Raw genomic sequence first — 13,831 nt, 5'->3', positions numbered from 1 at the left:
CACCTCTGTCTTTTCCCTGCCAGGCCCTGGAGGGGCAGCTGTGCCACCCTTTGGGGATACTGAGACAGGGGAAGGAGACGGGTGGCAGCTGAGGACGGTGGGAGTGGATCAGCACTGGTTCCCGGGGGAGCCCGGGAGTCCTGCTCCTCCCCTTCCCGCCCGGGGCCACGGCTCTTACTCATCTCTTTCCCAGACAGCACAGCCGGCCTGGAAAGCTCTGCCCTGCCAGCAACGCCTGCGGCCCCCGGTTGCCTGCCATGGCCCGGGAGGGTGGGCTTGCAGCGCCAGGCTGACAGGCCACCGCAGGCTGGCTCAGCCGCAGTGCAGGAAGGGTCCCTCGAACTTTTCTTGGCAACCCCTGTCTACCAGCGCCTGCCTTAAACTCTATCTGCATCCTGCCCAGCCCAGATGCAGGCAGCCCAGTGCATGTGCCCTGTTCTTGTGCCAGGGTGTTCCAGGGCACAGGGTGGGGTTGTACCTGGGCTGTTTGTGGTGCTGGAGCCCACCCAGCAGTGATGCAGGGCCCCTCTCATAGGGCCACCCATATGACATCAGTCATGTCCACCCCTTGACGTGACTCTCCTCCTCTCCCCCATGGCCTTGCCACCACCCTTACCATGCCCCTCACTCATGGCTGACTGATGCCAGGCCTGGACTTTTCCCAGCCTCCACTGCCTCGTCTGCCCCTTGTGCCCTTTCCCAAATGAATAACCAGGGCTGCCTGGCCAGGCGTGAGGGCTCTGTGCCCTGGCTCATCACGTGGCCCCACAGCCCATTAAGCACCACACACACCCCCCACCACACCCCCCCCACGGCCCTCTCAGCCCTCAGCACCATGCTCAGCTGGCACCGTGAAGGGTGGGCAGCACCTGGGGCAAGGCAGACACCAGCTCACCCCCCAGCCTGCACCCAAACAGGGTGGTTCCCAAACAGTGTGAACCATCCCCTGAACCCCTCCATCCCAGCAGGAGAGCAGCAGTGTCCTATGGGACTGGGCACGACACCAGTTGCCCTATGGGGGCATGAGCTGCAGCTGCTCATACCCCACTCTGTAGTGTGCCCACAGGGCCTGTCCCAGGCAAGCACCCTGTAACCACAGTCCCCGGGATGGACAGTGCCTCAAATGGCCTGTGCCAGCGACATGGTGGGCATCATGCTCATAACCCCCTCAGCCTCAGGCAAGTGCTGGCAGAAAGACCTTGAAGCTTGTCAAGGGAGCCAAAGCTGGGGGCATGGTGATGGTGATGGCATGGTGGTGCCTGCAATGAGGTGCCACTGGCTGACCTGGCCATACTCAGAGCTGCTGGGCTCAAGGTCACTCTGCCCACCCATGTGCCTAAGTGTCCATCTCCCAGCTGGGGAGAGTGAGGTACTGGGCAGCCTGGCTGTCCCACAGGGCTGTTGGGGAGCAGACCCCCAGACTCTGTGGGGCAGAATAGACCAGCTTGCTGCCATGGGCACAAAGGTGCCAAGTTGCTGATAGAGAGACAACACAGGGTGGGGGAGCTGGAGGGGCTCTCACCTCAGCAGAGTATGTTACCAGGCTCCAGCCCCCCTCCCCTGGGACCCAGGTTGCTCCTGCCTCTTTAAACCATGATTGGGGCCACGCCTTTAAAATGGGCCCTGGGTGGGTGGACCTCCTACCCTGCAGGAGGAGGCTGGCCAGGAGCAGGTGGGCTGAGTGAACTGGTCCTCCCACCCACTCCCCTTCTCCCTCCTTCCACCCCACTTCCCTACCTCAGCACTTTTACAGCCCCTGTAGCCAGGTTCTGTCCCCCTGTCTTTTCCCCTGGTCTAGGTTTTAGTCTAGAGTTTGCACCCCTTTTGCATACAGAGTCCCCCCCCACTACCACCACCTTTCTCCTGTGCCAAGCTGAAGCAAGCTGGTTGTCCTGTCTTGATAGCAGCTGGCAGCACCCTTGGATCCTTCTGCTGGTGCCCACAACCAGCTCTGCCTCTCCAGCGGGGAGAAGCATGACTGCAGCTTCTTCCTAATTCTGCTGCTGACCAGCCCCACCTTGCCGCACTCACTCCCCTCAAACACGCACTCACCTATCATGGCATTGCTCTGCTCCTCCACCAGCCTTCTCCTCCTCCTCCTTCTTGTTGTGCCCCTGTCCCAGGCTGCAAACCAGTCCCCGCTGCCCGCCAGCCCCCTGCCCGCCGTCCCCACCCTGCCCCTCCTGCAGGCCCTGCAAACGCGGGCACCTGGCAGCCCAGGCTGGCGAGCGGGGCCAGCCAGCGGGCAGCCCCTGCGCTACATGCTGAACCTGTACCACCGTGCCGCCGACCGCGAGGGCCGGCCCCGCCGCGGCCGCAGCCTGGGCACCAACACCGTTCGCCTGGTCCAGGCCAGTTCCCACGGGGATCAGCCCTGGGCAGGTAAGGAGCAGGTGGGCACCAAGGACGTCATGGGGGTTTAGCAAAGCCAGCAGTGTGGGCTTGAGCCTTGAGGGGGTCTCTTGCCTGCTTCCCTCTCCCTCTCTATAGTGTCCTGGCTGGCTGGCTGGGGTTGCCCTTGCCCAGGGGGTTCCCCTTGGTAGGTGTCCCAGGCTCTCCCTGCCCAAAGGGTGAGATGGGCAAAAACATTGCTGGGCCTGTGTAAGCCCTTCTCCCCTTCCCATCCTGCCTGCTGCTGTGCCAGGGCAGTGGTGTTGGTGCAGAGGATGGGAACATTCCAGACTCTCTTTGCCCTTCACCCTACCAGCCAGCCATGGCTCATGGCTGCTGTTTGCTGTGGCTTCTGCCTTGTGCTGGGGCAGATGGCTGCCACGGGCTCCACTGTGCTGTGTGGGGCTGGGAGAAAGGGGTGCTGCTGCACGGTGACAGGCGTGCTGTGCTAAGGGGGCAATGACTGCTGCTTTCCTGCAGGTCGCTGGTATGTGCAGCCCCTCACCTACCGCCTGGAGAGTCAGCCTGAGGCTGAGCACCTTCTCAGAGCCACTGTGGTCTATCTGCCCAGTCTGTCACTGGCCCATGGTCGCCTTCTCTGTGCTCTGGAGCTGGTGGCAGCCGGCGAGGCACCTGGGGTGCTGCTCAGCCCTGCCGCCCATCCCCGCCATGGCTGGGCTGAAGTTGACGTCACCCCTTACCTGGTCCTGGGGAACAGCAGCACGGGGAGCCTGGCACTGCGGCATGTCTGTGTGCACGCTGGCCGAGCAGGAGGCCATGATGCCCCAGCGGCCCCCAGTCGCCCTTTCCTCCTGCTCTACCTTAACGACACTCAGGCAGGGTTGGCACCTCCGGCAGCAGAGCCCCACCGGCACCGGCGTGACACAGGGACGTTGGCTCATGACCTGCCCAACTACCTGCGAGAGCAGGGAGGGGATAAGAATGACTGTTCCCTGCGCCCCTTCTCTGTCAGCTTTGCACAGCTGGGATGGGACCACTGGATCATCGCTCCCCACCGCTACAACCCGCGCTACTGCAAGGGTGCCTGTCCCCACCTACTCCGCTATGATTACCACGCGCCCAACCACGCCGTGGTGCAGAGCTTTGTTCATCAGCTGGTGGATGCCAGCGTGCCCCGGCCCTCCTGTGTGCCCTACCGCTACAGCCCCATCAGTGTCCTCATGATCGAGCGCAACGGAGGCATCCTCTACAAGGAGTATGAGAACATGATCGCAGAGTCCTGCACCTGCCGGTAATTCCCACTGCCCCGGCGCAACACCCTTGGGCTCTGCCTGTTCCTGTGGATCTGGACTTCAATGTTTATCTTGCTCTGCCTGGGGCTCACTCTGCTCGTCTCCCCTCCCTGTGCAGCGCTGCTCTGTGGGGAGGTTTTACAATGACAGTTTTATGTAAATTGTGGGTTTTTAAAGGCAGGAGCCTCTGCTGGGGTGGTTGCCCTGTGGCATCTGTCCTTCCTGCAGCCCCCATGGCTGCTGCCTGGTTTTGGTGGGCAGGGGGGGCTTGGCCTGATATTCTCAGAGATGAGCTGTGTCCCTGAACTGGAGTATGAAGCTCACAGGAGATTGGTTGGGAGTCTCCTGGTGAAGCCAGGGAAGGGAGGGTGAGCAGTCCTTGTGTCTCTGTGCTTGGCACCACATTGGTGCTGTCGGGATCTGATGTGACCGTGCCTGTGGGATTCCTTCCCAGCTCACATGAGCCCCATCTTATCTAGTCTCAGCTGCAGTGGCATCTCACTGGGCTGGGAATTTGGGCTGGAGAGGGGTAGGAAGTCTCTCTCCTCCCCTGCAGTTCTGTTCTGGGAAGGGCTGTGACACTGGAGGAACTCGAGCTGCCGTTTCTGCTCCCAGAGCTGGGGGCCAGGCAGCTGCCTGTACTGGGCTCTGCCTGCTGCTTCCTCCAAAACACTTGTCTTTCAGCTTCTTGTCTTACCCTCTAGCAGGGCTCAGGTCTCGCCCTATCCCAGGAATCAGACTCCCATCGTGGTGTCCCTCTGCCTTCTCGCTCTCCTGCTGTCCCACAGGCCTTGGGCTCTGCTGGGCTCCTGGCAGTCCCTGTTCCCAGAAGGGTCTGTGCTGCTCTCAGCACCCCCACTGCCTGACTTTCCTCTATTTATTGCTTGACTGTGAATAAATAAATCGATGGATTTTGCCAAAGACCATATTGGCTTGTTCTTGCATTGTCCCTTGCGTGCAGCAGGTTCCTCCTGGGACAGGCTGCCCTCGTGCTTGCACTTGGTGGGAGGTGGGTGCAGGGGTAAATCTCAGCTGGTTCAAGCAGGAGCAGCATAGACCTGTCCCAGGGCAGAAGGGACTAGATGTGGCTGCAGGCAGCTGCCTCATGGGGCTGGCAACAAGAGATGCCCACATCTCCCTGTATAGGAAAGTCCTGGGGGACTTGGATGGGGCAGGGGGTTGTGTATGCAATGAGCTGCATCTCCCTGGGCTGTCTGTCTGTGGCCAAGACATTTGTCTGCCAGGGCTATTTTGGGGAGGTGTCTACAGGCAAGCCTGCCTGTTGCTGGGTGTGATACCCTGTGTTTGCAGTGCTGGGGCTAAGTTTCCCTTCTTTGAGCAGTAAGGCATAGGGTGGCAGCTGTCATCCTTGTCACCAGAGCTTGGTGGCACTGCCACCTACCAGCTGGGTGCTGTCTCTGCACCCTCAGCTTGTGGTTCTTGCCAGGGTCTCTTCTTGCTTGGCCTCCAGCCCCATCTGTTATTGCTGGCCCAAGCTCCATAGGGATGTTTCAGCAGTTTTTTTTTTTCCTCTGGGTGTTTGCTGTTGGGCAGGGTGCTGTCAGCTCAAATCCCTCCCCTTCCCACCAGCCTCAAAATTTCTCTCCCATCCTGACAGAGAGAGAAGCCACAGAGACCCACACTCCTTTCCTGTCCCTTGTCCCCAGTCAGCTACATCTTGGTCATGGGTGGGGGATGACTTCTGCTTTTTTGGAGGCTCACAGACCTGACCCGGGGGATAGATTTCCCCTTGTCAATCATTAAGTGTGTGGTATTGACTCATTCAGGCAAAGGGAGGATGAAAGGCATGGAGTTGGGTGTGCTCCCAGCTCTGGACACCCCTGGATACCAGTGCCTGGTGCTGCCCCTGCCTGGGACCCATACCCTTGCCTGCTGCCAGGCCCCCTTGGACCTGCTGGGCACATGGAGACGGATGAGCACTGGGGTTTTTCTGTCCCAGCCCTGTGCCCTTGGACGCACTGTGACAATGGCATCTTGTGCCTGTTGGGCTGGGCCCTTTCCCTGGGTATCCCTGGGTGCCCAGAGGCTGCCCCAGCAGAGGGATTTCCTCTGTGGTGGTGGTGGTGCAGGTGCTGTCACAGGGATGGAGGAGCAGCAGTTCAGGAAAGTGTGTGTGTCCCTCTGGGTGTCTGTGCAGTTCCACACCAGCCCGTGTGTCCTTCCACACTGGCACACGTGTGTGCGAATCCACGTGTCCATGTCTCTATTCATGTGTTTGTGTATCCGTGTGTCTGCATATCTGTCCATCTATCTGTGTGTCCATCCGTGTGTTTGTGTATCTGCATGTCCATATATCTGCGTATCCATCTGTCCGTGTATCTGTGCATATGTGTCTCCGTCCGTGTATCCGCGTGTCTGTGTATCCACGTGTCCCCATGTCCGTGTGTCCCTGCGTCCCCGTGTCCATGTATCTGTGTCCTCATGTCCTTGTATCCGCATGTCCGTGTGTCCGCGTATCCACACGTCTGTCCGTGCATCCGTGTCCATGTATCTGCATGTCCATGTGTCCGTATATCCGTGTGTCTCTGTGTCCGCGTACTCGTGTGTCCCTGTGTCAGTGTTTCCGCGTGTCCGTGCATCCATGTATCTGTGTGTCCGTCCGTGTCCCCGCGTGTCCGTGTGCCCCCCAGCCCGTGTCCCCGCGTCCCCCCGCAGCGCTGTTCGCCCTCCGCCCGGCAGGGGGAGCCGTGGCGGCGCTGCCGTGCCCGCCGGTGCGGCCATGGCAGCGGGTCCTGCCGGATCCGCAGTGAGCGCCCCGCTGCCCGAGGCGGCGGCGGGCGGGGAGCGCGGGGCGGGGCGGCGGCTCTGGGGGCGGCCGCTCTCGGGCAGCGCTGCGGGGCGGGGCGAGGCGGGACGGGGCGGAGCGCTGGCAGGACTCGTCCCGCCCCGTCCCGTCCCGTCCCGGCAGTGCCAGTGCCGGTGCCGGTGCCGCCGCCATGAGGAGCCGGAGCAACTCGGGCGTGCGCCTGGACGGCTACGCTCGCCTGGTGCAGCAGACCATCCTCCGCCACCAGGTGCGGGCACTGCCCGGGGGCGGGGGGTGGGCCGGGCGCTCCGGGCGCCCCGCCGGCCCCTGGGCAGGGCAGTGACCTGGGAACGGTGTGTCCCCTCCGCAGGACGCGGTGACGGGGCTGCTCCCCGCCAGCGCCGACCACCGGGATGCCTGGGTCCGGGACAACGTGTACAGCATCCTGGCCGTCTGGGGGCTCGGCCTGGCCTACCGCAAGAACGCCGACCGGGACGAGGACAAGGCCAAGGCCTACGAGCTGGAGCAGGTCGGGGGAGCACGGCCCGGGCGGGGCTGGGGGCACCCGGGGGTGCCGCCGCTTCGGGCGGGTCAGTCTTTGGGACTGGGGCCCGAAGGCCTCGGGGGGGGGCGTGCAGTGAGGGTGAGGACAGGGCTGTCCCCCGGCGCGGGACGCGACAGGAAGGGTTGTCAGAACCTGCTCTTCCCAGAGCGCCCTGGAGCCCAGCCAGAGGGTCCGGCCCTCTGGCCGGAGGTGATCTGAGGTCACAGCCGTTCTCCAAGGGGCTGGGGAGCCGTGTCCTGCAGCTGTGCCCTCTGTCCCGCTGCATAGCACAGCAGCTTGGCCCTGCTTGCTGGCAGGCCAAGAAATCTTCTCTCTGCTGTTTCCCGGGGAGCAGGGGCCGTAGAAATGCGAGCAGGGGCTCTGGTTACAGACGCCGAGCCCTGCAAAGGTCAGCGGCCAGCTGAGCCTGAGTCAGGGCTTATGGAGATTAACAGGGCTGTTTTCCTTGTTCCTGCAGAGCGTGGTGAAGCTGATGAGGGGACTGCTCCAGTGCATGATGAGACAGGTAGGTGCTGGGGAGCACCTCTGGGTGTCAGGTGGTCTCCTTAAAGCCCAGCTGTGCCACAGAGGCTGTCAATCCTAGCTGTACCAGCTCTCCCCAGCCTTCCCTGACGAGCAGAGGGAAGCCCCCCTTCCAGCAAGTCTTGAAATAAGTTCTGAGTGAGGATCTGTCCCTGGCTGCGATTGAAGTTCCAGTGCTGTGGGCTGGTGGCCAGTGGAGCCTTTGCCAGCTGCTGCCTGTCTCGTGGCCTGGCTGGCGCTAGGGCTCTGCAGCTCTCCTTCCTGAGGCCTTTTGGGGTGACCCTTTCTCTCTGTGTGGTGCAGCTGTGGCATGGGCCCTCCACAGCTGCAGCCCTGCACTGCAGAGGCCTGTGAGCCACTCACTGCCTTGGTGAGCAGAGGGGCAGCCCAGCAGCTGTGGAATTTCTGCCCTGCCAGGCATGGCTCCACTTGCTGGGCTCCTGGCACAGGGCAGCCCTTGGCTTGGGAGATGCCAGGCCTTTCTGGAGACAGGATTCTATGAACTCCTGCCTGCCTTTGCCCTTCCCAAGGTGGACAAGGTGGAGGCCTTCAAGTTCAGCCAGAGCACCAAGGACTGCCTGCATGCCAAGTATAACACCCAGACCTGTGCCACTGTCGTGGGAGACAATGAGTGGGGTCACCTACAGCTGGATGCCACCTCCCTTTACCTGCTCATGCTGGCGCAAATGACAGCCTCAGGTATTGCTGTTGGGGGCTGCCATCTCAGCTTTGAGCGTGCTGGTCTCCAGGCTCTCCAGAGCCTCAGTTTGGGTACAACTACCTGGGTGCCAAGCTGCTGCAGTGGCTTCTGTGACTCCACTGCTTTCTTATGCTCCCAGCACTCACAGTGGGTTTGGGCCCCTTGATGTTCATCTCTCCAAGAGGCCTCATTTGTCTGAAACCCCGATGCAGCCATAGTGAGGGGGATTGGAGATGGGAGTCAGCCAGGACATGGCTCCCATCGGGCAGGCATGCAGTGGGGAGGAGGGATCCCGGGGTTACTGCAGCTCCATCCTGGGAATACCTGTGGGCTTAGAGTGGCTGATGTGAATTCATCCCCCTGCTCCAGGCCTCCACATAATTCACAGCTTGGATGAAGTCAGCTTTATCCAGAACCTCGTGTTCTACATTGAAGCCGCCTACAAAACCGCGGTGGGTAGTGCACGCTGGGGAAGGGGAGCATGCTCTGGTGCTGGAGGTGTTGGGCTGGTGTCCAGGGGCAGCTGTGGGTCCCCCCTGAGCCCCACCAGCACCTCCTGGAAGCACTGCTGATGGGTGGGATTCAAAGGCTTTCTGGGTGTGTTGTGAACCAGTGCCTGCTGCCTCTGCACAGGACTTCGGGATTTGGGAGCGCGGGGACAAGACAAACCAGGGCATCACCGAGTTGAATGCCAGCTCTGTTGGCATGGCCAAGGTGAGCTGGGGAGAAGTGCTGGATGGGGGTGAGGAGCACCAGTGGCCCTGAGCTGCTTTTTGACAGTGCAGGCTGGACACGTTGAACTGTTGAGGCTCAATGCCCCATGCAGTCATATCTTCCTGGAGAGGAAGACTCTTCTCCTTGTGCACTGGGATAAAACTGTGCCTCTCTAACCTGAGTTTTGCCTGAACTGGGAGCGAAGAGTTAATTGGTGTGGGTGGCAGAAATATCCAGGGCCCTGTTGATGTCTGGCTACCCGTGGCTTTGGAGATGTGGTCCCATTTTGACCAGAGGTTTTCTGCAGCCACAGCTCTCAGGGTTCAAATTCTTTTAAATTTGGGCAGTGCATTACACACAGGGACTGGCATGGGGTGAGAGCTCTTACAAATGGGCAGCAGGGTGGAGAACATGCTTCTTTGAGTCTGCTTGCAGGCTGCCCTGGAGGCACTGGATGAGCTGGATCTCTTTGGAGCCAAGGGAGGCCCGCAGTCAGTGATACGGGTGCTGTCAGATGAGGTGCAGCACTGCCAGGTGAGACCTGTGGGGCCGTGACACCATTGCAGGAGGAACTGTGATCTGGGGTTGTGGTGTGCCTGGCCTGGCAGCCTAACCACCCCTCATTCTCCTCCTCCCAGTCCATCCTCCACTCGATGCTGCCCAGGGCCTCCACATCCAAGGAGGTGGATGCCAGCGTGCTCTCTGTCATCTCGTACCCGGCGTTCGCTGTGGAGGACAGCGAGCTGGTGGAAATCACCAAGCAGGAGATCATCACGAAGCTGCAGGTGAGCGGCTCTGCCCTCATCTCACTATTCCTGGGGGACAGCTTCAGTCCAAACTGTTGTAGCCCTTTTCTTCCCAAAAGCGTCCTCGGGGTGGGGGTGCTGGAGGATGTCCTCTCCCAGTCCCCTGTGGCAGGGATGTGCAAAGAGGCAGCCCTGTGTCGTGTGGCCCTGGGTTGTGACTGTGGTGCCTGAGCGCTGGGTGAGCAAGAGAGGGGGTGTTTGGCTGGAGGAGACACCCCACCCCTGCTTCTGCATTGAAGGTACAAGATGCCTCACGTTGTGCCTCCTGCTCAGCATCTCTTTCCCTCCCTTCCAGGGGCGCTATGGCTGCTGCCGCTTCCTCCGGGATGGATACAGGACCCCCAAAGAGGTGAGTGTCCCCAGCCCTGCCACCTGCCAGCAGCAGCCCTCTGGATGCAGCACAAAGGCTGTGTTGGGGAGCACTGGGGAGACAAGAAGCCTGACTAACCCCAGGCAGTGTCATGTGTCTGGACAAGGCTTCCCAAAATGCCAGAGCTCATTGCAGAGGTGGTGCATTCCACCCTTGCCCATAGCAGATGGCCAGAGGCTGGCTCTGCCTCCATCCTGGGACCTTGTGGTGTGTCTCCCTTGGACTGGGGGAAGGTGGGACCAGTGGCCTGCAGGGGAGCCCTGATGAGGTGGGCTCTGCCAGGGCTGCACCAGCCCTGAGCTAGGGATGGAGGCCTGGGGAGGTGACCACGCAGAGCTCCTCATCTACATCAGCTCCAGAGGTCACAAAGCTGCTTCTGCCTCTCCCAGGCCAGCAGGCAGTTTGGGTACTGCTAGTGTGGCTCTCAGGAGACTTTCTGCTGCTCTGGGGAGGGAAAACCAGAAAACCTTATAAGCAACAATCTCATTTGATAACCACTGAACTAGGAAATTAGGAAATGGTGCTTGGAGGCTCTTAAATCATCACCAGCTGCTGGGTCTATAACCTGATGGGGCTCCTTTGGGCACAAGTGCCTCTGAATGCTTCTCAGCTCTGCCTCTGCAGACCTGCCCATAATAGGCAGCGTGTGTGGCTGTCCCCTTCCAGAGCCAAAGAGAAGCAGCAGCATCTCCAGTCCAACACTCCCAGCGCTTGTGAGCTTTGCTGGTGTGCAGAGCCATTGATTACTTCTGGGAGACTGTGAGGCACAGGAAGGGCAGCAGTGCCCGCAGGGGCACGCAGCTGGCAGATCAGACTTTGGGAGCTTGTAGCTGGAGTGCAGGCACTGTAGAAAACATCTGTTCCTTCTGTCCTGCCTGTCTAACAGTCTGGTAGGGCCAGCACTCTTCCTTCTCTGCAGCAAACAGTTAGAGCAGTTAGCAGGGAGGGTTGAGCATGGGTCCTGTGGGGCACTACACCACACACAGCTGGACTGGGAGGACTCAGCTCAGGCAGATCTCCATCCTGACAACTTCCCTTGTGTCCCTGGCACCACATGGCAGGAGGGACCCTGCTCCCTGGCCCTGCACAACCAGCCCAAGCCCTTGCACCTGGCTGGGCCAACTTAATGCTGGAGGAGGCAGATACTGAGGCGCTGGGGCAGAGCAGGCAAGGCAAAGGGGACCTAGTGTGGCATGGGGATGTCATGCTGTTGCTGTACAACAGCACAGCGTCTGGGGTGTTCTGGGGCTCTGGAGTGCTCTCCTGGGGACAGGGTAGACTCCAGGAAGGGTGAGTCTCTTCATCATCAGTGCAGAGGGCTTGGGAGGGAGGTGTCTGATGGAGAGAACAGAGGCTGGAGGTGAAACTGCTTTTCTACTCTGTCTTGGCCATCGTCTGCAGAGGAGGGGTGGGAGGGCATTTGAGACTGGGGTCTTGGGGGGAGGAGGATCCCTGTCAGTTTAAGGGGATCCTGCTGCCCACTGTCTGCCTTGCTGTCACCTACAGGACCCCAAACGCCTCTACTATGAACCCGCTGAGCTGAAGCTGTTTGAGAACATCGAGTGTGAGTGGCCTCTTTTCTGGGCCTACTTGATCATTGATGGGATTTTCAGTGGAAATACGGAGCAGGTAAGGGGGGCAGGACCTGCTGTGGTGGTGGGAAAAAAGTTCCTGGCAGGCGAGGCGTGCAGGGGAAGGATTCAGGGAGCCATGACCAGGAGCAGATTCTCTCTGCTCTCTCCTCAGGTGCAGGAGTACCGGGAAGCCCTTGAGGGGGTTCTCATCAAGGGGAAGAATGGGGTACACCTGGTGCCAGAGCTGTACAGTGTCCCACCAGATAAGGTGAGTGATCCTGTGCTGTGGTGGGAAGTGGGAGTGTCTCACAGAATGTTCTGAGTTGGAAGGGAGCCACAAAGCCCAACTACTGAAACTCCTGGTCTCGTTACCAGTTAATTAGGTTTTAAGTGCTTATTAACGCAAAATGTTAGTAAAGTAGCACATACACTGCATGGAAACCTCGTGTAAAAAGTGAGGCTTGGAGCTGTTATAAAACCATGTTGGATAAAAACTGGTGGGTTTTCCTCAAAGCATTTCTTGCCCCCATACACAAAGGTGATTTGCTGACAGTCTACTTGCTTGGAGGCTGAGTGCTCTGAGAGCTCAGGACAAGTGGACCTGGGCTGAGGAGATAGTGCTGAGCCCCTGTTCAGTGGTGAGGGGGGTTGTGTGGGCCTTGGTTGAGAGCAGTGGCCTCCTGGTGCCCAGGTCGTGCAGGATAGGTGCTCTCCTCACCAGCATTTGAGGGCATCTCCCCAGTGCTCCTGGGGCACGTTAGTCCTTCTAATGGCCTGAGCTGGGAAACCAAACATGGTCTGAGCAGCTGATCTGTTGTTCTGACATGGGTGTCTGGGGCAGTCACAAGGAGAGGGGAGGAACGTAGCCAGGCTCTTTTGGACCCTCTCTGACAAATGCTGTTGTAGGCTCTTGTTTCAAGCCTTGAACTGCTGGACTTCAAAATACAGTGAGGATGCTTCCTTCAGCATCCTGTGTCTGTGGATCCCTGCTTAACCTCCTGGCTTGTCTTCCAGGTGGATGAGGAGTACAGGAACCCCCACACTGTGGACAGGATACCCATGGGCAAGCTGCCACACATGTGGGGGCAGTCCCTCTACATCCTGGGCTGCCTGATGGCTGAGGTACAGTCACCCTGGGTGCTGGGGAGGGCTGTGGGGCCAGGCTCTGAGCTCTCAAGGGGGCAAATGCTGCCACCTGCCATGGGGAAGTTACTACTCCCATCCCTCAGGACCTCTTGAAGGTGGGTTGTCTATGGGCATCACCCATTCTACCCTGCCCACAAGACGTTGATCTCCTCATACTGTTTTTTCCTCAGGGGTTTCTGGCTCCTGGTGAAATAGATCCCCTCAACCGCCGTTTCGCGACTGTCCCTAAGCCTGATGTGGTGGTTCAAGGTGAGGGAAAGGAACACTAGTCCCATACCTTTGAGCCTGGCAAGTCTGGGGTCTCTGGCACTGCAGAATTCACAGGGGGGGCTCTGGGTGGCTCTGCTTGCGGCGTTGCTGCCAGTACATCCCGATCTCAGACCTGGCAAGGGGGGTGGAAGACGGGGTGCAAGTCCTTCCATTCCACCCTGTGTTGACTGAGGGAAATAACAGCTGCTGTAGCCTCCTCTGCAGAGAGGTTGAAAACTGTCTTCCTGCCACTTGGTGCAGAATACTTGGGTGTAGAGAGTGTTAGGAGGGGCAAGGCAGACCTCTGCAGTGGGAACTGTTTCCCAAAGGAACCCCTGACAGCTTCCTCTCTGTGGTGTGGCACCTTGTATGTGTCCCCAAGGGCGTGAGGCAGTGCTGTCACACCCTTGTGCCCCTGTTGCAGTGAGCCTGTCCTTCTTCCACAGTGTGCATCCTGGCTGAGACAGAGGGGGTCAAGGCAATCCTGAAGAAGGAGGGCATCGACGTGGAGACTGTGGAAGATGTCTACCCCATCAGAGTGCAGCCTGCCCGCATCCTCAGCCACATCTATGCCCGGCTGGGTGAGCTGGACTCCCTGCTCCTGCAGCAAAGGGAGTGCAGAAGGGTCTGTCCCACCCTTGGCACTCCTACTCATAGATGCTCGTGTCCTGCTCTCTGCCTGGCTGATGAGGGTTCTGCTGCTTATTTCTGAGCCTGGTAAAGCCACTCATGCCCAAGGGGAATGAGGTGACAAGGCAGTGTTGTTCAGGGTTA

At 59.7% G+C, this 13,831-nt stretch overlaps 2 protein-coding genes across 6 annotated transcripts in view; both read left to right on the top strand.

Moving 5' to 3' along the window:
* Positions 1-2,032: 2,032 nt before the first annotated feature.
* On the top strand, positions 2,033-4,538 carry BMP15 (bone morphogenetic protein 15). Its single transcript, XM_027904296.1, has 2 exons — positions 2,033-2,382; positions 2,872-4,538. The coding sequence occupies exons 1-2, from the start codon at positions 2,058-2,060 to the stop codon at positions 3,645-3,647; spliced, it is 1,101 nt and encodes a 366-aa protein (XP_027760097.1). The 5' UTR covers positions 2,033-2,057; the 3' UTR covers positions 3,648-4,538.
* A 2,026-nt stretch (positions 4,539-6,564) lies between these two features.
* PHKA1 (phosphorylase kinase regulatory subunit alpha 1) overlaps positions 6,565-13,831 on the top strand; it is a 45,007-nt gene continuing 37,740 nt past the window's right edge. For 3 of the 5 annotated variants that reach the window (XR_003573551.1, XR_003573550.1, XM_027904276.1), the window contains exons 1-14: positions 6,565-6,679; positions 6,782-6,940; positions 7,434-7,481; positions 8,029-8,197; positions 8,568-8,650; positions 8,832-8,912; positions 9,348-9,446; positions 9,551-9,697; positions 10,014-10,067; positions 11,595-11,717; positions 11,835-11,930; positions 12,677-12,784; positions 12,979-13,057; positions 13,504-13,638. Coding sequence is in view for 1 of the 5 variants with exons in the window: in XM_027904276.1 (XP_027760077.1) it covers positions 6,602-6,679; positions 6,782-6,940; positions 7,434-7,481; positions 8,029-8,197; positions 8,568-8,650; positions 8,832-8,912; positions 9,348-9,446; positions 9,551-9,697; positions 10,014-10,067; positions 11,595-11,717; positions 11,835-11,930; positions 12,677-12,784; positions 12,979-13,057; positions 13,504-13,638 (1,459 nt within the window). In the remaining 4 variants the exon portion in view is untranslated. The remainder of the gene's footprint in view (positions 6,680-6,781; positions 6,941-7,433; positions 7,482-8,028; positions 8,198-8,567; positions 8,651-8,831; positions 8,913-9,347; positions 9,447-9,550; positions 9,698-10,013; positions 10,068-11,594; positions 11,718-11,834; positions 11,931-12,676; positions 12,785-12,978; positions 13,058-13,503; positions 13,639-13,831) is intronic. The other 2 variants (XR_003573553.1, XR_003573552.1) reach the window with 1 other exon arrangement.

This window comes from Empidonax traillii, unplaced genomic scaffold, assembly GCF_003031625.1.
Source record: "Empidonax traillii isolate 1590-97213 ecotype Southwest subspecies unplaced genomic scaffold, ASM303162v1 scaffold1035:size206130, whole genome shotgun sequence".
In the NCBI taxonomy this organism is placed as follows: domain Eukaryota; kingdom Metazoa; phylum Chordata; class Aves; order Passeriformes; family Tyrannidae; genus Empidonax; species Empidonax traillii.
The sequence above is the reverse complement of the archived record's forward strand: the minus strand, read 5'-3'. Positions and strand labels throughout refer to the sequence as shown.